Raw genomic sequence first — 24,640 nt, forward strand, 5'->3', positions numbered from 1 at the left:
AAGACGGATACTGATATAGGAGGCCTAACTTTAAGGGGTACTCCCCTGGAAAACATTTTTCTTTTTAATCAACTGGTGCCAGAAAGTTAATCAGATTTGTAAATTACTTCTATTTAAAAATCTTAATCCTTCCCGTACATATTAGCTGCTGTATGCTCCACATGAAGTTCTTTTCTTTTTGAATTTCCTTTCTGTCTGACCACAGTGCTCTCTGCTGACACCTCTGTCCATGTCAGGAACTGTCCAGAGCAGGAGAGGTTTGCTATGGGAATTTTCTCCTGCTCTGGACAGTTCCTAAAATGGACAGAGGTATCAGCAGAGAGCACTGTGGTCAGACTGGAAATAACTACACAACTTCCTGTGGAGCATACAGCAGCTGATAAGTACTGGAAGGATTACAATTTTTAAAATAGAAATAAAATTACAAATCTGTTTAACTTTCTGGCACCAGTTGATTTTAAAAAAAAATTAATAAATAAGAAAAAAGTTTTCCAGTGGAGTACCCCTTTAAGCATAAGGCATACACAGGAACATTTACTGTATTCTCTAATAATATCCTTTGCTATACTATACAAGAAAAAAAAACATCCCGGAGAGCTTTTTTAAAGGGTACTCCCGTGCCCCAGCCTTCTGAAGATCCGGTTCAGAAGGCTGGGGCACAGGAGTACCTCTTTAAAGGGGTATTCCATGAAAAAAAAAATGTTTTTCCATATCAAATGGCTCCAGAAAGTTAAACAGATTTGTAAATTACTTCTATTTAAAAAAAAAAAAAAAAAAAAAAAAAAAGCTTAATCCTTCCAGTACTTATCAGCTGCTGAAGTGGAATTGTTCTTTTCTGTGTGACCGCAGTGCTCTCTGCTGACATCTCTGTGCATGTCAGGAACTGTCCAGAGTAGGAGCAAATCCCCATAGTAAACCTCTCCTGCTCTGGACAGTTCCTGACATGGACAGAGATGTCAGCAGAGAGCACTGCGGTCAGACAGAAAAGAACAATTGCACTTCAGCAGCTGATAAGTACTGGAAGGATTAATATTTTTTTAATAGAAGTAATTTACAAATCTGTTTAAACTTTCTGGAGCCAGTTAATATGAAAAAAAAATATATATACCGTATTTTTCGCCCTATAGGACGCATCGGCGTATAAGACGCACCCAATTTATAGGTGCCAAATCTAAAAAAATAAAGATTCCGAACCAAATAGTGGTCTTCAACCTGCGGACCTCCAGATGTTGCAAAACTACAACTCCCAGCATGCCCGGACAGCCGTTGGCTGTCCGGACATGCTGGGAGTTGTAGTTTTGCAACATCTGGAGGTCCGCAGGTTGAAGACCACTGGTATAGGAGGTAATACTCACGTGTCCCTGCCGCTCCGGACCCGTCACCGCTGCCCTGGATGTCACTCCATCGCTGTCGCCGTGTCCCCAACGCTCCGAACGTCTTCTTCCCTGGGATCCACGCTCTCAGTCGCCGTCATCATGTCGCTACACACGCCGCTCCTATTGGATGACGGGACGGCGTGCGCGACGAAGTGATGACGTCGAAGGAGAGCGCAGGGGATCCCGGCACGGAGAAGACACCGAGGAGGCAGGTAAGGTCCCTCCCGGTGTCCTGTAAGCTGTTCGGGACTCCGCGATTTCACCGCGGCGGTCCCGAACAGCCTGACTGAGCAGTCGGGTTAGTGTTATTTTCGCTTCAGACGCGGCGCTCAGCTTTGATCGCCACATCTGAAGGGTTAATACAGGGCATCACAGCGATCGGTGATGTTCTGTATTAGCGGTGGGTCCCGACCGTTGATGGCCGCAGGGACCGCCGTCATAGGACAGGATTTTAATGTGTATTTGCCATATAAGAAGCACCAACTTCCCCCCCCCCCCCAGTTTTGGGGAAGAAAAAGTGCGTCTTATACGGCGAAAAATACGGTATATATAATAATAATAATGTCTTTTTCATGAAATACCCCTTTAAGTGTGTACTGAATCCTCAGCACTAAAAAGGCCCAAGAATACATAAACCACTTTTAACTGATTCGAGTGAAAAAAAAAGTGAAATATTTATGGAAAGGAAATAAAAACATTTTATATTCTGTGACATAAAGGAATCTCCTAATGTTAGTACAGAGAATGTTTTTTATTTTACCTGCAACAAATGAGCAAAACTTTGGCTTTTTATTATTTGCGAGAAGTTTGCCACCATAAATTTCACACATTCCTCCTGTAGTTCTGATGCCAGATTCTGGGCCCTTTCTGCCCACTTCACCCCAGGGAGACTGCAGATCAGACGGTCACTTTCCATCAACAGAAAGGCGGCATTCCTGTAAGACTGGAGAACAAAGAAGATTGTGACACTCGGAAGGAATCCGACAAGAAACGTACGAGGAGGAGATCACCCGACACATTAGGGAAGGGGAGGCACATAATGATATGACAGTCTGGTGGGATGTCAGACGCCATAGACGCCGTGCAGAACGTGGCATTATGTTGCAGTGCTGACAGCCCGACACTCACTAAAGAGTCAAACTGTCATAACAAAAAGAAGGTGTAAACGGTTCCCTGACATACGGCACATTATAAAAGGTTCCCACCGGATTTACTGCGCATTTATATGCCGCTGAACTTTATACAATATACACTGTAGAGATGAATACAGCACTTGTTATATTCAAAGGGGGTTCTCCAGGAGTTAAGGGGTACTCCGGTGGAAAACTTTTTTTTTTTTTTTTTTTTATTCAACTGGTGCCAGAAAGTTAAACAGATTTGTAAATTACTTCTATTTAAAAATCTTAATCCTTCCTGTACTTTTTAGCAGCTGTATGCTACAGAGGAAATTCTTTTCTTTTTGAATTTCTTTTTTTGTCTTGTCAGGAACTGTCCAGAGCAGCATAGGTTTGCTATGGGGATTTGCTCCTGCTCTGGACAGTTCCTGATACGGGCATCAGGTGCCAGCAGAGAGCACTGCGGACAAGACAAAAAAGAAATTCAAAAAGAAAAGAATTTCCTCTAGCATAAAGCTGCTAAAAAGTACTGGAAGGGTAAAGATGTTTTAATAGAAGTCATTTACAAATCTGTTTAACTTTCTGGCACCAGTTGATTTAATTTTTTTTTTTTCCCCCAAGCGGAGTACCCCTTTAAGGGGTACTCCACCCCTAGACAGCTTATCCCCTATCCAAAGGATAGGGGATAAGATGTCTGATCAAGGGGGCCTGCCATTGGGGACCATCGTGATCTCCCTGCTGCACCAGGCATTCGTTTAGAGCGTCGGTGCAGCGCCGGTCGTGACGTCACGGCCGCGCCGCCTCAATGCAAGTCTATGGGAGTGGGCGTCATGGGGCCGTGAAGTCACGAGCCTCCGCCCCGCATTACCAGTCATCCGGCACGGAGCAAAGTTTGCTTCATGCACCGGATGTCTGGGGTGCCGCAGCCGAGATCGTGGGGGGTCACCAGCGACAGGAACCCCGCGAATAGACATCTTATCCCCTATCCTTTGCATAGGGGATAAGATGTCCAGGGGCGCCGTACCCCTTTAAAGGGGTTATCCTGCAAAATCTTCTGCACTCTCCACACCCCCGCGGTCAGCTGACTGTAGGGGCCATGATGCCCCAGATCCACACGTTCAGTAGGGGCAGTGCCTGGTATTATAACGCAGTCCTGTGCGTTTAAAGGGATACTCCGGCACCAGAAATTTGTATTTAAACAAAACCATAGTTAAAAGGGGTACTCCGGTGGAAAAAAAAAATTTCATATAAACTGGCTCCAGAAAGTTAAAAAGATTTGGAAATTACTTCTATTAAAAAAATCTTAATCCTTGCAGTACTTATCAGCTGCTGAAGTTGAGTTCTTTTCGGTCTGACCACAGTGCTCTCTGCTGACATCTGTCTCAGGAACTGTCCAGAGTAAGAGAAAACCCTCACAGCAAAAGTCTCCTGCTCTGGACAGTTCATGAGACAGACTGAGATGTCAGCAGAGAGCACTGTGGTCAGACAGAAAAGAACAACTCAACTTCAGCAGCTGATAAGTACTGGAAGGATTAGTTTTTTTTTTTTAATAGAAGTAATTTACTAATCTGTTTAACTTTCTGGAGCCAGTTGAGATGAAAATTTTTTTTTACACCGGAGTACACCTTTAACCTCTTAAGGACCCAGGGTGTACCTGTACGCCGAGTCCGCTCCCGATCTATAACGCGGGGCGGGCCCGGCCTCTAACAACGGCCAGGACCTGTAGCTAATAGCGCGCGGCATTGATCGCGGTGCCGCGCGCTATTAACGCTTTAGACGCGGCGTTCAAAGTTGAACACTGCGTCTAAAATGAAAGTGAAACCATGCCAGTTAGCTCAGGGAGCTGATAGGGATAGCCGCTGCAAAATCGCGGCATCCCGAACAGCTTACAAGACCGCTGGAGGATCCCTACCTGCCTCCTCGCTGTCCGATCGCCAAATGACTGCTCAGTGCCTGAGATCCAGACATGAGCAGTCAAGCGGCAGAATCATCGATCACTGGTTTCTTATGAGAAACCACTGATCAATGTAAGAGATCAGTGTGTGCAGTGTTATAGGTCCCTATGGGAGCTATAACACTGCAAAAAAAAAAAAAGTGAAAAAAAAGTGAAGAAAGATCATTTAACCCCTTCCCTATTAAAAGTTTGAATCACCCCCCTTTTCCCATAAAAAAAAAAAAAAACCCGTGTAAATAAAAATAAACATATGTGGTATTGCCGCGTGCGGAAATGTCCGAATTATAAAAATATATTGTTAATTAAATGGCGCGGTGAATGGCGTACACGCAAAAAGATTCCAAAGTCCAAAATAGTGTATTTTTGGTCATTTTTTATATTGAATAAAAAGTGATCATCAAGTCTGATCAATACAGAAATAATACCGCTAAAAACGTCAGATCACGGTGCAAAAAATGAGCCCTCATACCGATCCATACGCGGTAAAATAAAAAAAGTTATAGGGGTCAGAAGATGACAATTTTAAGCTTATAAATGTTCCTGCATGTAGTTTTGATTTTTTCCAGAAGTACGACAAAATCAAACCTATATAAGTAGGGGATCATTTTAATCGTATGGACCTACAGAATAAAGAGAATGTGTCATTTTTACTGAAAAATGTACTGTGTAGAAACGGAAGACCCAAAATGTACAAAATGGCGTTTTTATTTATTTTTTATTTTGTCTCACAATGATTTTTTTTTTCCGTTTCGCCGTAGATTTTTGGGTAAAATGACTGACGTCATTACAAAGTAATATACAAACAAGGAGAGCGCTCCTAGTGTGATACCGTAATGCAAAGAGAAGATGAACAAACAAGAAGACTTGCTCACCAAGTATAGTTGTACTGCGACCAAGTACAACTATGGTGAAGGCGTGAAGTAACCCTGCAACGGGCGAAGAACGGCAGCTGCTCCTGGACACACAGGTGAAGCACTCAGAAGGATCCCTCCAAGGAACAGCCCAGGATAAAGGCAGTGCACAAGACTTCAAAGGTAAAATGGTTTATTTACCCGACATGCAACGCATTTCGCTGGATAACCAGCTTCATCAGGCATTGATGAAGCTGGTTATCCAGCGAAACGCGTTGCATGCCGGGTAAATAAACCATTTTACCTTTGAAGTCTTGTGCGCTGCCTTTATCCTGGGCTGTTCCTTGGAGGGATCCGTCTGAGTCATTACAAAGTAGAATTGGTGGCGCAAAAAATAAGCTATCATGTGGATTTTTAGGTGAAAAATTGAAAGAGTTATGATTTTTTTTAAAGGCAAGAAGGAAAAAACGAAAATGCAAAAACTGAAAAACCCCGGGTCCTTAAGGGGTTAACTCCCTAATATAATGTGATCACACATTGACAGGAAGTTGTGTGGCCCTCATTATCGGTGTGGTGTTGTCTCTGCAGCTCCCCGACTCCTCCCTCAGCAGAGGGTGATGCGCTTCTTGGATCTAGTCTCTGACCTAGGAGCAGACCGCGCTCTTCACTCCTCAGCTTGCAGCAATCTCCATCCAGCTTCACTAGACAGCCCCATAGACTTCAAGTGATATTCCGGCTTTAAACATCTTATCCCCTACCCAAAGGACAGGGGATAAGAGGTATGATCGCGGGGTCCCGTCGCTAACAGTCTGAACGCCGGACAAACATCTTGCTGTGTTTCAACGTCCGGCATCCAGAAATGATGAACGCCAGAAACAACTGATGCACGTTGTCATAAGTTGTGGCATCAGTTTTAGGCCGGACATGTGTGAATGCAGCCTAAGGGTACGTTCAGACGAGCGAAACACCGTATTTTATGCTGCGGATCCGCCGCCGAAGGACCACTACAGGGTGCCTATAGCTGTGCCTGCTCAGAGCGGCAATACGCCATTACAAGCAGACACACCGCGATGTGCAGTATACTCACACATCGCGGCTGCCGTTGGCTGTCCGGGCATGCTGGGAGTTGTAGTTTTGTAACAGCTGGAGGCACACTGGCTGTCCGGATATGCTGGCAATTTGTAGCTGCTTTACCTTTTCTGTTGCTTTAAAGGCAGTCCTCTCCAAACTGTGGCCCTTCAGCTGTTGCAAAACTACAAATCCCAGCATGCCGGGACATCTGCTACAGAATAAGTTGTCTCCAAACTGTGGACCTCCAGCTGTGAAAAAAGTAAACTAAAGAAAAAAAAATAAAAAAAAGTGAAATAAGTTATACTTACCCATCCCTGGTCCAGCAGCTCCTACCAGCCTCCATACAGTCCCCGATCTTCTGTCTCCTTTCAAGATGAGAACTTGGTGCAGGATCTGCCGGTTCAGCCAATCATTGGCTGCAGCTGTATCCTGTCCCAGTCAGTGATTGGCTGCGCAGGCAGGTCCTGCACCATGTCAGATCTCCCGCACTGCGCCCTGGCTCTCCTCCTTAATGGAGCAGTGTCGATCACCACAGGAAGCGATGGCTGACACCCAGTGCTGGGTGCTGCCTCCGAGACATGACATCATGGCCACGCCCCCTCCCTTAGAAATGGAGGGGGCGTGGTGTGACTTCACAAGGGGGCGTGGCCGTGACATCACATCTTGGAGGCAGCGCCTGGCACAGAATGACGGGGGTCCCAGCAGCGGGACCACTGCAATTATCCTTCGGATAGGGGATAAGATGTATAAAGCCAGAATACTCCCTGACTTCTGCAGTGTGGTGTGGGTTATAGCGTATGGTCTAGGTCAGCGTTTCCCAACCAGGGTGCCTCCAGCTGTTGCAAATTTACAACTCCCAGCATGTCTGGACAGCCAATGGCTGTCCGGGCAAGATGGACATTGTAGCTAAGGAACAGCTGGAGGCACCCTGGTTGGGAAACATCGATCTAGAGCAGTGGTTCCCAACTAGGGGTACTTAGCAGTTTTCCTGGAGGTTGGGGTGTACAAGAAAAATGGCAGCTGCCTGGTCTTGGCAGAGGGCCACTTTAAGAGAAATGAGCAGTGGCTGCTGGTACTAGCTGATGTCGCTGCCCTGAGGAGCAGAGCAGGAGGAGATAAAGCTCGGGCACCGCATCAGCTTCCGTACTCCACTGCTCCTCCAGGCCTGGAATCTACTGCTATGGGGCCTACAACTATATGGGGTCACAGAGGGAGGGCCTACTACTATATGGGGTCACAGAGGGAGGGCCTACTACTATATGGGGTCACAGAAGGGGGGGCCTACACAGAGGGGGGCCTACAACTATATGGGTCAAAGAGGGGGGCCTACAACTATATGGGGTCACAGAGGAGGGCCTACAACTATATGGGGTCACAGAGGGGGCATACACCTAAATGGGGCAGAGTGGTGTGCCTTTAACGATATGGGGGCAGTAAGCTGATGTCACTGCCCTGAGGAGCAGAGCAGGAGGAGATAAAGCTCGGGCACCACATCAGCTTCCGTGCTCCACTGCTCCTCCAGGCCTGAAATCTACTGCTATGGGGCCTACAACTATATGTGGTCACAGAGGGGGGCCTACAACTATATGGGGTCACAGAGGGGGGGCCTACTACTATATGGGGTCACAGAGGGGGGGGGGCCTACAACTATATGGGGTCACAGAGGGAGGGCCTACTACTATATGGGGTCAAAGAGGGGGGGCCTACTACTATATGGGGTCACAGAAGGGGGGCCTACTACTATATGGGGTCACAGGAGGGGGGCCTACGACTATATGGGGTCACAGAGGGGGGCCTACTACTATATGGGGTCACAGAGGGGGGCCTACTACTATATGGGGTCACAGAGGGGGGCCTACTACTATATGGGGTCACAGAGGGGGCCCTACAACTATATGGGGTCACAGAGGGGGCCCTACAACTATATGGGGTCACAGAGGGGGCCCTACAACTATATGGGGTCACAGAGGGGGGGTCTACAACTATATGGGGTCACAGAGGGGGGCCTACAACTATATGGGGTCACAGAGGGGGGCCTACAACTATATGGGGTCACAGAGGGGGCATACACCTAAATGGGGCAGAGTGGTGTGCCTTTAACAATATGGGGGCAGTAAGCTGATGTCGCTGCCCTGAGGAGCAGAGCAGGAGGAGATAAAGCTCGGGCACCGCATCAGCTTCCGTGCTCCACTGCTCCTCCAGGCCTGGAATCTACTGCTATGGGGCCTACAACTATATGTGGTCACAGAGGGGGGCCTACAACTATATGGGGTCACAGAGGGGGGGCCTACTACTATATGGGGTCACAGAGGGAGGGCCTACTACTATATGGGGTCACAGAGGGAGGGCCTACTACTATATGGGGTCAAAGAGGGGGGGGGCCTACTACTATATGGGGTCACAGAAGGGGGGCCTACAACTATATGGGGTCAAAGAGGGGGGTCTACAACTATATGGGGTCACAGAGGGGGGTCTACAACTATATGGGGTCACAGAGGGGGGTCTACAACTATATGGGGTCACAGAGGAGGGCCTACAACGATATGGGGTCACAGAGGAGGGCCTACAACTATATGGGGTCACAGAGGGGGCATACACCTAAATGGGGCAGAGTGGTGTGCCTTTAACGATATGGGGGCAGTAAGGGGGCCTAAAACTATATTGGTGGTATAACTTTTGAAAATGGGCTGCTATGGGGTACTTAGCCAAAATAAATTTGGGAATCCCTGATCTAGAGATTCGTGGAAACAGGACAATATACATGTATTTAGAGCAGCTCCCTGACTAGAGAGGTCACAGTAACACAGAGACGTCGTTGCGGCACATTGTAAAACATGTCAGTCACTGGCAGACGCGGGTCCTCCCATTACTGGTACAGAGCTTTGATCCTGGAGGCAGTGACCTAATTAGAATCCCTTGTTAACAATAGACAGGCGCGGAATCACTGAGTTAGCAGCTAATTTTGACTTTGCTCTGAATAAATAGATTATATATAATTCAGTTTGTCCGGCGAGCGGCCGCATCTGCTGTATAAGCAGCCTGTACGGGGTCTATGATGCGGCACATTTTTTATGGGGTTTTTTCTCCGCTGACATTGAGGAAACGCTTTAGGCCTCATAGAAGTTACTATAAAAATACAGACACAAATAAAAAGGACTTGGCAGCGTTTATAGGATACAAAGGCAAATCCCGCTCTGTTTAGACCCGACACGCATCGCCGATCGCGTCAGATTTAATATGTTAGAAAAAACTCATCATCTGGGGGAAGTCAAAAGCCAAGTAAAAACGTAACCGCCCAGAACAATGCGGCCGGATCACCTCGGCGTATAATGAAGACAATCGGATTATTTATTACTCACCAGCGACTGGACCAGAGCATTAAGGCAGCTTTCCTGCAAATCCGCCGGCAAATTGGCGAAGCTTCTCTCAGACCAACATTTTACGAAATACTTCTCAATCCACCTAATATACAGCGGAGAAACAGTAAAAAGGACAAAAACACAGTGAAAAAACGGAACTATTCTAAAACATAGATAAACCTCTGTCTGCAGCAATCATAGGCTATGTTCACATGTGCACATATTCCGCACGGACATTCTGCTGCAGCCAAGTCTCATTGATTTTAAAGGGGTACTCCACTGGAAAAAATATTCTAAGTTTAACTGGTGCCAGCAAGTTAATCAGATTTGTAAATTACTTCTATTTAAAAATCTTAATCCTTCCAGTACTTATCAGCTGCTGTATGTTCCAGAGGAAGTTCTTTTCTTTTTGAATTTCCTTTCTGTCTGACCACAGTGCTCTCTGCTGACACCTCTGTCCGTGTCAGGAACTGTCCAGAGCAGGAGCAAATCCCCATAGCAAACCCATCCTGCCCTGGACAGTTCCTGGCATGGACAGAGGTGTCAGCAGAGAGCACTGTGGTCAGACAGAAAGGAAATTCAAAAAGAAAAAAACTTCCTGTGGAGCATACAGCAGCTGATAAGTACTGGAAAGATTAAGATTTAGTCATTTACAAATCTAACTTTTTTGGCACCAGTTGATTTAGAGAAAAAAATGTTTTCCAGTAAAGTACTCCTTTATAGGGGATAAGATGTCTGATCGCAGCGGGCCCGCAGCTGGGACCACCCACGATCTCAGTGCAGCACACGGCATTCTATACCAGGCTGCTGCATCAGTCTCGGAAACCTCTTCGTTTCTGAGACTGGGAACGTGACGTCCCCTACTGATGCCACACCACCTGCATTCCTGTCTACAGGAGGGGGCGTGACAGCCATAAACATGAATGGAGGGGGCGTGGCATGACATCACGTCTCCAGCAGGGCTGTGGAGTCGGTAGATAAATGTTCCGACTCCTCTGTATTAATATGTGAATGTATTTTATACATTCCTTGAAGGAAAGAAAGGCAACATACCTGTCATTACCACAGGACTACTGGCTGGGAAGCCAACAGTCTACTGTATTGAACAGTTTGTGTGCTGATCTGCTGCTGAAGATAGGGCAGTGGGACCCCGGCGATCTGACATCTTATCCTCTATCCTTTGGATAGGGGATTAGATGTCTAGGTGCGGAGTACCCCTTTAAGCTAACAATCGAGTTTACAAGTTTTTATAGCCTTAGCTGAATGGCAGCAGTTTTTCCAATGGTTTACAGCTTCAGTCTTGAAATATTCACCCTCCATTCCCTTCACTTATTCAAGTGTCTCTAGTCCTGCAAAAAACATATTTCCTTAACCTCTTATCAGTGAGAGGCTAGGTTACCCATGGGTTCCCTGTAACAGCAGAACACAACACTATGGAAAGTATAAGTATTGCCGCTCCTAATTGTGTGTTGCGTGCCATATAGTAAAGCACATGAAAAGCTTCTTCACAGTCACTTAACGTGTTCGTTTTGCGGTTACGTGAGGCACTGCATGCATTGGTCTTTATTCTTAAAGTAGAGAAGTCATTAATTATAACTTTTTGTGAATTGGGACATCTAAATTTAGTTGGAGTCGGAGTCTGTGTATTGTTTGCCGACTCCAGATATCCAAAATTTCTTCCGACTCCACAGCCCTGGTCTCCAGTCAGTCCTCCCATAGACAGAATGGAGGGGGCGTGTCGTGATAGCATGTGGGGGCGTGGCATGATGTCATATCTACAGTTACGGAAACAAAGAGGCTTCCGAGACTGGAGCAGCAGCCCAGCAGAGAAAGCCGGGTGCTGCACGGAAACCGCAGGGGTCCCAGCGAACAGAGATTGTGCAGCGTTGCAATATTCATCTGAAGCTCCGCCGTGAAAACACTATGGTTTTTTCAGGAGTTGAAGTGGTTGTGATAGATGATCTGGAATGAAGAGTCAAAAAATTCTGCTACACAACGGCCAATTGTCCGATGCCCGTGAACTCACCCTATTAAAGAAGCACTCCAGGGTCCCGCCCAACATACACACACACGGTCTACAACGCCACCTGTTTTATTCCAGCTCAGCTTTGTCCATGTTTTTTTTTTTTTTATTACTGTTACTGGGTCATGTGATCGCCAGTCTAACCCACATAAAATCAGTGTTTAATGTGACTCCTTCCCTTCCAGCTCTATCTGTATGCTGCTGCTGTTGCTATCTCTATAGGATCAGGATATACAGTAGTTATAAACCTCTTTCCAGCTCTATGTATACGGGATCAGGATACATAGTAATTAATTAAACACCTCCCCCCTAGCTCTATCTGTATACTGCTGCTATTTCTATGGGATCAGGATATATAGTAGTTATACACCTCCCCTCCAGCTCTATCTATATGGGATCAGGAAATATACAGTGCGGCAAAAAAGTATTTAGTCAGCCACCAATTATACAAGTTCTCCCCCTTATACAGATGAGAGGCTGTAATTATCATCATAGGTTATAACCTCAACTATGAGAGACAGAATGAGGAAAAATCCATAAAATCTCATCGTCTGATTTCTAAAGAATTTATTTGCAAATTATGGTGGAAAATAAGTATTTGGTCACCTACAAACAAGGAAGATTTCTGGCTCTCACAGACAGTACATTTTTCTTTAACCCCTTAAGGAAGCAGGGTTTTTCCGTTTTTGCATTTTCATTTTTTCCTCATCACCTAAAAATCATAACGCTTTCAATTTTGCACATAAAATTCCATATAATGACTTTTTTTGCACCACCAATTCTACTTTGCAGTGACATTAGTTATTTTACCAAAATATGCACGGCGAAGCGGAAAAAAAAAATTCATTTTGCAACATAATTGAAGAAAAAATACCATTTTGTAATTTGGGGGCTTCCACCTTATCTTTATTCTGTAGGTCCATATGGTTAAAATGATCCCCTACTTATACAGGTTTGATTTTGTATTACTTCTAAAAAATAAAAATAAAAATCATAACTACAATTTATACGTTTAAAATAGTCATCTTCTGACCTCTATAACTTTTTAATTTTTCCGCATACGGGCCAGTACGAGGGCTCATTTTTTGCGCCGTGATCTGAAGTTTTTATCGGTATCATTTTTATATAGATCGGACTTCTTGATCGCTTTTTATTCATTTTTTCATGATCTAAAAAGTGACCAAAAATACGCTATTTTGGACATTAGAATTTTTTTGCGCGTACGCCATTGACTGTGCAGTTTAATTAACTAATTTTATAGTTTGGACATTTCCGCACGTGGCGATACCACGTTTATTTACAGTTTTTTTTTTTGTCTTTTTTTAATGGGAAAAGGGGGGGGGGGTGATTCTTACTTTAATAAAGATCATTTAACCCCTTCCCTAATACATTTTTTTGCAGTGTTATAGCCCCCCCTGGTGAGGGGACCTCCGCTCGTGTTCTAGCTGATCGGGACATCGTGATTTACTTGTGATGGTCCCGATTAGCCTGACTGCGCTTCCAGGAAGCTTTTACTTTCATTTTAGATGCGGCGATCAACTTTGAACACCACGTCTAAAGGGTTAATAGCGTGCAGCACAATGATCTGTGCCGCACGCTATTAGCCCAGGGTCCCGGCTGTCATTAGCCACCGGGACTGACTTGGTATGACGCGGGGTCACGGCGTGGCCCCGTGTTTTATACCAGGACCAGGCACAGGGCGTACAGGTACGCCCTGCATCCTTAAGAGGTTAAGAGTCTCCTCTGTCCTCCACTTGTTACCTGTATTAATGGCTCCTGTTTGAACTTGTTATTAGTATAAAAGACACCTGTCCACAACCTCAAACAGTCACACTCCAAACTCCACTATGGCCAAGACCAAAGAGCTGTCGAAGAACACCAGAAACAAAATTGTAGACCTGCACCAGGCTGGGAAGACTGAATCTGCAATAAGCAAGCAGCTTGGTGTGAAGAAATCAACTGTGGGAACAATTATTAGAAAATGGAAGACATACAAGACCACTGATAATCTCCCTCGATCTGGGGCTCCACGCAAGATCTCACCCCATGGTGTCAAAATGATCACAAGAACGGTGAGCAAAAATCCCAGAACCACACGGGGGACCTAGTGAATGACCTGCAGAGAGCTGGGACCAATGTAACAAAGGCTACCATCAGTAACACACTCAGTGCCTCATCCTGAACAAGTACATGTCATTTTAATGTCTCCATTGCTGATATTTCACTACAAAAGTGCATATTACAACTGCTTAATGTCTTTTTTATCTCTCCAAATGAAGGGGCGTGCCCCTCTCTCGCCTGAGCTGGGATGACTCCCCCTTCTCCCTCACTCTGCTGACTTACTACTCTAGGGGGGCAAGCCTGGCAGCACTCTAACCCTTTCCTCTCTGGTTTTATGCTGTACACACACACACAATGATTATTGGAGATTGCCTGTACTCTATCACCAAATACAATATGGTGAGTGTATAACTTACATCTTCTTAAATGAGTGCAACAGTTTAATGCTAAAAGTACAGTGGTTTTATATGCATACATTTTCTGTTCATCTGTGTATCATCCTTTGCCAGTCCTATAATGCTGGGACTTGCAGTTTTGGAATAGTTGGAGGTACAGTGTTTGGATAACTTTTTTTTTTTTTTTTTTACAGCAGTGTGCCTACAGCTTTTGCAAAACTACAACTCCCAGCTTGCCCTCACATCCTTTGACTGGCCAGGGATGCTTAGAGTTGTAGTTTTGCAACAGCTGGAGGCACATGATTGGTAAAACTCTGTTACAGCAGGGTTGCTGCAGACTGTGCTCCTCCTGCAGCCTTGTCAATCAGCCATCTCATGTCCATGACCCTTGGACAATCTCATGCTGCTGTAGGACTCATTAGTGTCCCAGGAGGTATGGGGACCCCTAGTGCTGGGATTTCCAAAGGCCTTTTTCGTTAATAAAATGTGAACAAAGAAGTGTATTAGAAAAACAATTGTTTTGCCAAGATGTACAACATAAAGATCTTCACACAGACTACAGCAGCAATACACGACCGTATATATCCTGGTGTACTCACCGCATACAAGACGTATACAGAGGCTCCTCCTGCACGGAATGAGCGATATACAGACACTCCAGGACGGACTGCTGCATCCCGATTACAGGCTGAAACAACAGAAACCGAGAAATCAATCACCGGAGATAAGAGACAACATCAAGTCTATGATATATACGAAATCAATAAAGTTAAATCTTCTTAACTTTATCCGCAACAAACAATTCCCACGATCTGCTGGAGATGAAGGGTGTGAAATGGTTTTACTTCCTACAGATCCGGCTCAAGAAACAAGATTATTGTTACCAGAAAACAAAGGGCATCTATAGAGCAGAGAGACGGGCGCTCCCACCCGCTGTTTACCCGCACAGCAGTGACGCTAGGACACATATAAGGGGGTCTCTGCAGGATAACACACACTGGACTCCGGTAAAGGAGTGGTGAGTGCGCCACGTCTAATGGGGCCACAAACATCACTCTCCTGCAGCCGTGGCGTCAGATGGGCACAAGGTGGACACAACATTGTACCAACAATGAAGTGCACAACATTGGTTTATATATATATATCTATCACACACTATAATTATATATATATATATATATATATATATATATATATATATATATATATACACATACATATATATACATATACATACATACACACACACACACACACACACACACACACACACACACAGTGCTCCCCCAACATACGATGGTAATCCGTTCCAACTGGACCATCGTTTGTTGAAACCATCGTATGTTGAGGGATCCATGCAATGTAAAGTATAGGACAGTGGTCTCCAACTTGCGGACCTCCAGATGTTGCAAAACTACAACACCCAGCATGCCCGGACAGCCAACAGCTGTCCAGGCATGCTGGGAGTTGTAGTTTTGCAACATCTGGAGGTCCGCAGGTTGAAGACCACTGTTATTGGAGGTTATACTCACCTGTCCCCGCCGCTCCGGACCGTCACCGCTCGTCACCGCTGCCCTGAATGTCGCCTTCCATCGCTGTCGCCGCGTCCCCGGGGTGTCCCCGACATTCCGGCAAGGCCTCTGCTTCCCCGGCATCCTCGCTCTCCGTCGCCGCCATCACGTCGTTACGCACGCCGCTCCTATTGGATGACGGGACGGTGCGCGCAGCGACATTATGACGACGATGGAGAGCGCAGATGATGCAGGGGATCCCGAAGAGGACGCGCCAGAGCCCCGAGGACAGGTAAGTGATCGCCAGCGGACCACACGGGGCACCGTAAATGGCTATCCGGTGGCAGCTGAAGCAGTCTGCGCTGCCGGATAGCCGTTTATGCGATGGCCCTGACATACAAAAGCATTGAATGTTGATGCTGCCTTCACCATGCGATGGCCTCTGAGAGTGATCGTATGCTGAAATGATCGTATGTCGGGGCCATCGTAGGTCGAGGGGTCACTGTACATATATACACACACTGTCTAAATAGATATAATTCTATTTATGTGAAAAAGTTATCCCACTGAAGCTATGGCTGAGCATTGGTCCAACCCCCAGCTCGTCACATTGCCTTTCATAAGTATTCACCCCTCTTGGACTTTTTATTTTACATTGATGGACCAACACAGAATAGTTCATTATTTGGAAATGGGGGGGCGGGGGGGGGGGGGGGTGTATGATTCAATTTCAAAACTATTTACAAATAAAAATCTAAAAAAAAAAAAAAAAAAAAAAAAGTGTTGAGTGCAAAAAAGAATTCACCCCCTTTACTGTGAAATCTCAAAAATACTTACGCATTCAACAACTTTTTTGCTCTCATTGTTTGTGTCACAATAAAAAGGTATTTTGCACTTTCAAAAGTAATAGGGGGTGAATACTTACGCAAACATAGGGTGCGATTTATCAAAACCTGTGTAGAGGAAGAGTGGTGGGTGCTGTTGCCCATAGCAACCAATCAGATCGCTCATTTTTCACAGGCCTCTTCCCATAGCCTCTATTTGTGGATTTATGCAAATTTATTTATTTATTTTTCACACCTGTTATGTTCATTAACCCCTTCTTTTTTTAATTTTCCCAAGTGCCGTAACTATTTATTTTTCCATAGGCACAGCTGACAATTCCAGTTGTACTTTTTAATTTCCACCATTTTTTGGTTCTTTCATCTTGTCGGTTCATTTATGAAATGTGATTTTTTTGCTTTGTTTTTTGTTTCCTTTTATTTACGCTGCTCACCGCACTGTAAAAATTACACATTTGTCCTGTCAGCACAAATACAGTGATACGAAATCTATAATATAGTTTTATTCTTCACATTTACTTTAGCACAAAAAACTGTTGAAATGACGCATAAAATTTTCGTATTTTGGCCTTACTGGGTTAAAAAAAAAAAAACACTTTTTATTGGTACCATTTCAAAATATATATGAATTTTTGATAGTTTTCCTTTCCATTTTTTGGGAGGCGGATTAACATAACTGCCACCTTTGCAAAATAAATATAATGAAGGATGATTTATTTAATTTTAAGAATCTACCTGTAGACTGGATTATCATAAATTAAAAGGAGTAGTGCAGTGAAACATCAGTTATAGGATTGTGGGGGATCCGACCGCTGGGACCCACCGTGATCTCCTGAACTGGGACGCGGCAGTCTGCTGGAAGCGGACGCTCCGACCACCACAGGAAGCCACGGTCGACACGCCCCCCCCTCCATGTATTTCTATGGGATATATGGAGGTGGCGTCCAGCAGACTGCCTGGGCTCCATTCAGGAGATCGTGGGGGTCCAAGAGGTCGGACCCCTGCAATCTATACCTTATCCCCTATCCTTTGGATAGGGGATAAGTTATCTTTCACTACAGAACTCCTTAAAGTGTACGTTCGAGTATAGTACGATACGTAAGGGTGATACAAGGTACTGCTGCCATGACCCATTTAAGTATACATGCCAAGGCTTCCGTGCCCAGAATATTCTACAGAAATATGGTATTTGCAAGTACAAAATGACTTTTTGTGACAGGTCAGGAGTTAACCAATTTATGCTTACCGTAAAATCTTTCTCGGAGGATCCACTGGGGGACACAGAGACCGTAGGTATATCTTGCTGACACTAGGCATACAAAAAGAAATTCGCCCCTCCTGGCAGGATATACCCCGCCTACTGACTGAGCTCATCAGTTTAATCCCAAAGCAGTAGGAGAGGACCGACAGAAAAAGAAAACCAGCAGGTGTCCAAGGGGACCAGAGAAAAAGAACCGAACACAATCCTTGGACCGAAAACCGAACCATAAACACAAAAAAATGGGTTGGTGCTGTGTAACGGTAAGCATAAAAAAAAAATCTACTTCTCTCGGTCTTCTCCATTGGAGGACACAGACCGTGGGACGTACAAAGCAGTCCCCGGGGTGGAAAAAATACCAAAACAGAATCAGGCAGAAGACTGAGCCACTGCCGCCTGCAACACCTTGCGATCTAAACCGGCGTCCACGGACGCAAAAGTGTGCACTTGGTAGAACCTGGTTAAAGTATGCAAGGACGACCAGGTGGCCGCCTTTCAGACTTTTAAGGCCAAAGCCCTATAGTGTAGCGCCCAAGAAGTCCCAACGGAACGTGTGGAATGCGCAGTGACCCGAAAAGGTGGGACCTTCCTTTTTCGCTGGTACAATTCCGAGATGGCGGAATGTATCCACCGCGAGATGGTCGCCTTGGAAGCAGGAAGACCCTTGCGACAACCCTCCGGAATCACAAAGAAGGGATAACCTTGCCTGAAAGAGGAGGTGATGGAAAAATAGATCCAGACAGCTCGAACCACATCCAGACAATGGAGGGAACGCTCCTTAGGAGTTGAATCAAGCCGGACAAAATGAAGGGAGAACGATCTCCTCATTCATGTGAAAGGAGGAAAAAATGTTGGGCAAGAAGGAGGGAGGTGGCTGAAAGACAAACTTGTCCTGATGAAGGACCAAGAAGGAAGAGCGACGAGAGAGCAGCCAGCTCGGAGACCCTCCTAAATGGAGGTAATGGCAATGACCTTGGCCCAGTGTAGGAGACAGAGAAAAGTGGCACGGAGCTCCAGAAGATTGTGAGGTGAGCCTCCTGAGGGGACCAGTGACCCTGGACCATTCGGTCCAAAAACACACCTCCCCAACCCAGGAGACTCGCATCGTGACGACCTGCCAGTGGAGGTGAAGAAACGACCGCCCCTGGAGAAGGCGATACGTGCAGAATATGGAAAAAAAAAAAGGAAACAAATTCGAAGCGCAGCAGTGTGCCGTTACTCCTGTTGACAATATATGTCACATAAGAAGTGGTCTTGCTCACCTTTAGGTGTTGTACTTTCGCACAACACCATGTAGTGCTTGTGGCCGAAGCAGTGATAGGGATTCCAGGAGTGCTGCTGGCACAACTCTGTCCTGGAAGACCCCTGGACGGTCTCGTAAATGCGGGATACAGTAGCTGTGACAGTGAAAAAAAAAAAGCAGGTGCGGTAAGGCGCTCTACTTGGGATGGTTGGTCTTCCACTCAGTCAAATGGAACAGACACGATTTAGGAATATAAAAAAAACTATTGTGAAAACAAAGACAAACGGACAACGCGTTTCAAGGGGCGGGACCCCATCTTCATCAGGTCCAGTGATTGGGTACAGAAAGATAGACCTGACCTGCCCGTGTCGAAACATTTCATGGAGTTAAACCATACAGAAAAGGATCTTAAGTTTTTTTTTGCTCAACCACATCCCACCGTTGAAGAGAGGGGGTGATCAAGAGAGCAAACTTAGACGTCGAGAATTAGAATGGATACATAGATTAAAAACATTGCGTCCTCATGGACTGAATGTAGACTATACAGTTACATCTCAGATATATTATGCTAAATAATGCAGTCTGGCATTTAGATTTAATGTTTTCTGATTGGTACATTGTGATTTTGATGGCAAAATTTTTTTTTTTTTTTTTTATTTCTTGCAGTGACTGAGGAGGAGCAACCGGCTATCAACTCCAATCAATACCATTTTTTCAAATTTAGTAAATTGTCTTATATATGTTTTTTCTTTTGGGTTTTTGCTCGGAGCCATATGTGAAGTATGCCCATCTTCTTTATAACATCTGCAGCCTTTAATAAAGGAAGTTACTTTATTTATATCTATGTTTATATCTAACTTTAGGACTATTTGGACTATGTGCAATCCTGTATGTATGTCTTTATGTAGCACACCCCAGAGAATACATTAAAGTTCTCCGTCCCAGGTGTGGGGCTCACTCCCACCCCAATTACCATGTCAGGGGTACATTAGGCTGATTCCTTGCTGGCATCGGGGTGACAACCCTGCCATGCGTTAGATGACAGGTTGTGCTGGGAGTTGTAGTCCCACGGGACGTAAAGCATTAAATTGTGCGGTGAGACTGTTCCATTTTCAGTGTGGATGTGTGAATATCTCATCTGCCAGTCCATAGTCCATTCTTGGTTTACTCTTTTCTTTATTATAACTTATTCATACATCTGGTATTTGCCCATCCTTATGCCAACAGTCAAGATGGCTAGTGTAAATTACACCCGGTCGGTATGCAAGGCTTGCGATCATGTGACCTTTGTTGCCACAAGTGATCCTGACGTGGCTGTTCCCAATTGGCTCCGGTTCATCACCTGATCTGAAGTCCGACAGCGCGCACTGCCTGTGACGCGCTGCCGGCGACTATCTACAGACTTTGAGTGTTTGCGCATGCGCGGTATGCGCACGCCATCTCACACATGAAGTTCGCCGTCATGGATGGGTGAGTGAGTGATGCCGGTTTTGCTTTCCCCTTCCTCCCTGCAATTATTTATGATTATTTTTCACCTGGGTTTCAATTATCTTATTAATATCTATGCACTTCTGTATACCTGACACTATTGCCATAATGGCCGTATGACTAACTGTATTGAATTTGCACTAAGTCTATGCACTTTAAATTATTTTAGGTATACATTATTTCACATTTTTTGTATAACTGATTGCAATTGTGATTTTATTGGATACAATATTTATACTACCACTGGTCATTGTTTGTATATGCTTGAAAAAGGCCACATGGGTGGTCGAGACGTAGCACTTTGACTTCAGTGTGCTGCAGCAATCTTTTTGGTGTGTGTGTGTGTGTGTGTGTGTGTATATACACACACACACACACACACACACATATACACATATATATATATACACACACACACACACATACATATACACATATTATATATATATATACACACACACACACACACACACACACACACACACACACATATACACATATTATATATATATACACACACACACATACATATACATATATATATACACACACATACATATACATACACACTTTCAGACATGTATAAATATCTATATATAGCTGGGATAAGCGTGCTGCTGTGCTCTTCTCTCCCCGGCTCCCCACTTCTTGCAGTCTGACTCTATAGACTTTTAATGGCGTGCGTCTCCTGCAATAAGTCACCCTGAGCGATGACCTGAGGAGAGAAGCGCACACCCAGCTATATCTAGAGATCGGCAGGAATCTCAGCACGGAGACCCCGACTGATCAGAAGTTTTAGTTATGCAGGTTCACACTGCAGAATACGTTGATGCTAAGCCCTCGCGGACATAGTCATCCTCATAGCCGGCAATGTATTACAATGTGATTCAGCTTAAAGAATGAGTAGCAGGATCATTCCGGCGCTGAAATTCCGTAGTCTGCCTGTTCAGTGGAATCATATTGACAGCAATGGGACTCTGCTGCATCGAAATTTCTGAACGTAAATTTCAAAGTGGAATTATGCTCAGTAATTCCATAGTGTGAACCTGGCCTAAAATGTTCGGAGAAGCTTCAACACTTGTGAGCGCTATTCCGTCAGGCGATTGGTGGCTCCCAACAACAATCCCGTACAACAGCAATCTAAATACGATGGGAAACATTACACTTGGTCAGAGTATATAAGAGATTTCGATAAATGTTTGCAGCGCACTCTCGCACACACGCAGATGTCTGGGACTCTAAGTCAGAGTATATTGGGCAGATACAGTCCATAGTCTTTTGATGCATGCAAACGGCAAAATGTTTAAATAAATCAAAAACCAACAAAGAGAAAAGAAATATTTTTATTTGGGGGATTCACAAAAAATTATGTAACAAATGTCTATTTTAAAATAAGCCCAAAATTGCAACCACACCCCCACTCACTCTCCCCTCAAAAAGAAAAAAAACAAAAAACTTATTATGAACCATGTCCATGTTTTAAAGGGGTACTCCACTGCCCCAGTGTTCGGAACATTTTTGTTCTGAATGCTGGGTGCAGGGGTCGTGACCCTTGTGACATCACGCCATGCCCCCTCAATGCAAGGCTATGGGAGGGGGCGTGGCAGTCGCCACACCCCCTCCCATAGACGTGCATTGAGGGGGTGTGGCGTGACATCACAAGGGGCGTGACCATAACGTAACGACCCCCACAGCCTAAACTCAGTGTTCGGAACAAAATGGTCCGAACGCTGGGGCATTGGAGTACCCTTCAATTGTCTATCTAAAAAAACACAACTACTGGCAAAGGGCCCAGAAGTTTGGGAGCCAGCAGAGGGGCCAGAATGGCTTTGGAGTACTAGTATTAGGATGGAAAACAAATCAGGGTGTGTGGCCATAGGGCTAAGGATAAGTTATCACGGCCATTGTGCTCAGGCCTGTTCAGGGTCAGTTTGGCTCCGAGCACAACAGACCCCGCTGGTCCCAACGGATCCCATTGACTAGAATGGGGTCCATCACGTGTCCGTTATTTCACATGAGTTGAGCGGAGGAAAAAATAAAATATATGACCTGCAGTAATTTTTTCTCCGCTCAATTCACGTTTTTCCGACAGACTGACCCACTGAGCTCACTTTAGTAGAGCGTGCCAGCAGTAGGAGGCCAAACAAAACAAAAACTAGATTTTAGCCATGAAATCTGAGGCTACAAAACAGTGGAAGGGGTCAGCAGATTTTATGTCGGCCATTGTTGCTATTAAATTAATCTGGCCGCAGCTAGATGGAATCATGTCAAAAAGGAACACGTCACAGGACAAGGCTTCTGACTCATCCGTCATGGCCCCATCCCTCTCCTTAGATTCTGCTGATTGGTAGGACACTGAACACCCTCCTCACCGTGGGGTCTGCAGCCACAGATATGTGAATCCACCCCAGGAGGTCAGCAATATCACTAAACCCAGCACGTGCCTCCGGGGGATGGCAGGAATCTGAAAGACAAGAAAAACACAGGGGTAGCATCAATTTGGGTGCAAAACAACTAGTACAATCCAAGAAAAACACAAAAAGACAAAAACACATACGCAGCGCCATAAACATCCGCACAACATGTGTATACAACTTTAACATAGAATCTGGCAGTAGATTTATTTTTCCTGAAACTGCTAAAAAACTTACTTTAGATCAGTGTTTTCCAACCGATGTGCCTCCAGCTGTTGCAAAACTACAACTTCCAGCAAGATGGGAGTTGTAGTTTTGCAACAGCTGGAGGCACTCTGGATGGGACACACTGCTTTAGAGCCATGTACTAATCTTGGTTTGCACCCCCCCTTCCCCCCCCCCCCCAAAAAAAAAATAAAAAAACATCCATCTGCACTTACAACAAGCATCAAGAAACTTACTAACCTTGTAGTTTAGCGCCTCGGCCTCGCGCTCCATCCTCAGGACCCGTCTGCGCCACGTACACATCCTTCCCCTTTCAGTAGCCATGTGCATTTGTTAACACAAAATGGGCACAGGCCGAACACCCTCTAGGCCTCGGGATCTGCAAATCTCCCGTAATCTGACATGTAAAGGCATTAAATTACATGACAATACGTGTTTAATGGGGCGTAAAAACCTGCATCCAAAAGGTAGCGCCGTAGTGGACATAGAATAAGACTCATAGGTCGTGGCGCTTTCCCACCGCATGTAACATGAAAACATTGTAGAAGTAAAATAAAAGGGATTCCAAAGCATAGTGTAGGCGCTTTAACCCCCTAAGGACACAGCCCATTTTCATTTTTAGCGTTTTGGGTTTTTCCTTCTTGCCTTTTAAGAGCTGTAACTTATTTTTTTCCTCCTACAGACTCATATGAGGCAATTGTACGTTCTAACGACACCTTTCAATTTACCATACATTGTTCGGCACAATAAATATTTATTTTTAGTATATTAATAATAATGATTAGATTATATTTGTTATATTATTAACAATAAAAATGTGTTACTATGTTTGTTTACATGGAACGTTTTGATCACTTTATTATTTTTTTTTTCTGATATATGACCAAAAAAACAAACAATAGCTTTTTTTTTTTTTAAATACCATTTACCATATTGGATCATAAACCTGTCTAATTGGTTTGGACATTTCTGCACACGCATATAACAAGTATGTGTTTTTTATTTGGAAACGAGGGGCCTATATAGTCTATCAATAATATATATATTATATATATATATATATATATATATATATATATATATATATATATATATATATATATATATATATATATATTTATTTTAATTTTTTTTTTTTTTTTATTGAATTTTTAATTATTTTATTTCCACTTTATAAAGTACTTTAAGGGCGGTTCTATATACAATCATTAAATTCCCAGTAGTAAATAATGCTTTGCCCATCACACAGCATTACTAAGCGTGATTGGCGATCTGATATTCTACCTAGGTAGACGCCATCAGCAGAGAGATCTCTATGTCAGTGACTTGAGAGATTGCAATGGTGTTTCCCAACCAGGGTGCCTCCAGAAGTTGCAAAACTACAACTTCCAACATGCCCGGACAGCCAGGAGTTGTAGTTTTGCAACAGCTGGAGGCACCCTGGTTGGGAAACA

At 44.6% G+C, this 24,640-nt stretch overlaps 1 protein-coding gene across 1 annotated transcript in view; it reads right to left on the reverse strand.

Annotated features, from left to right (window-relative positions):
- The window catches only part of BTBD8 (BTB domain containing 8), a 99,731-nt gene that overhangs the window by 48,064 nt on the left and 27,027 nt on the right, over nucleotides 1–24,640 (reverse strand). The window contains exons 8-10 of the mRNA XM_056526726.1: nucleotides 14,805–14,893; nucleotides 9,727–9,829; nucleotides 2,131–2,319 (exon numbers count right to left, since the gene is read on the reverse strand). Coding sequence (XP_056382701.1) covers nucleotides 2,131–2,319; nucleotides 9,727–9,829; nucleotides 14,805–14,893 — 381 coding nt within the window. The remainder of the gene's footprint in view (nucleotides 1–2,130; nucleotides 2,320–9,726; nucleotides 9,830–14,804; nucleotides 14,894–24,640) is intronic.

This window comes from Hyla sarda, chromosome 6 (genome assembly GCF_029499605.1).
Source record: "Hyla sarda isolate aHylSar1 chromosome 6, aHylSar1.hap1, whole genome shotgun sequence".
In the NCBI taxonomy this organism is placed as follows: Eukaryota; Metazoa; Chordata; class Amphibia; order Anura; family Hylidae; genus Hyla; species Hyla sarda.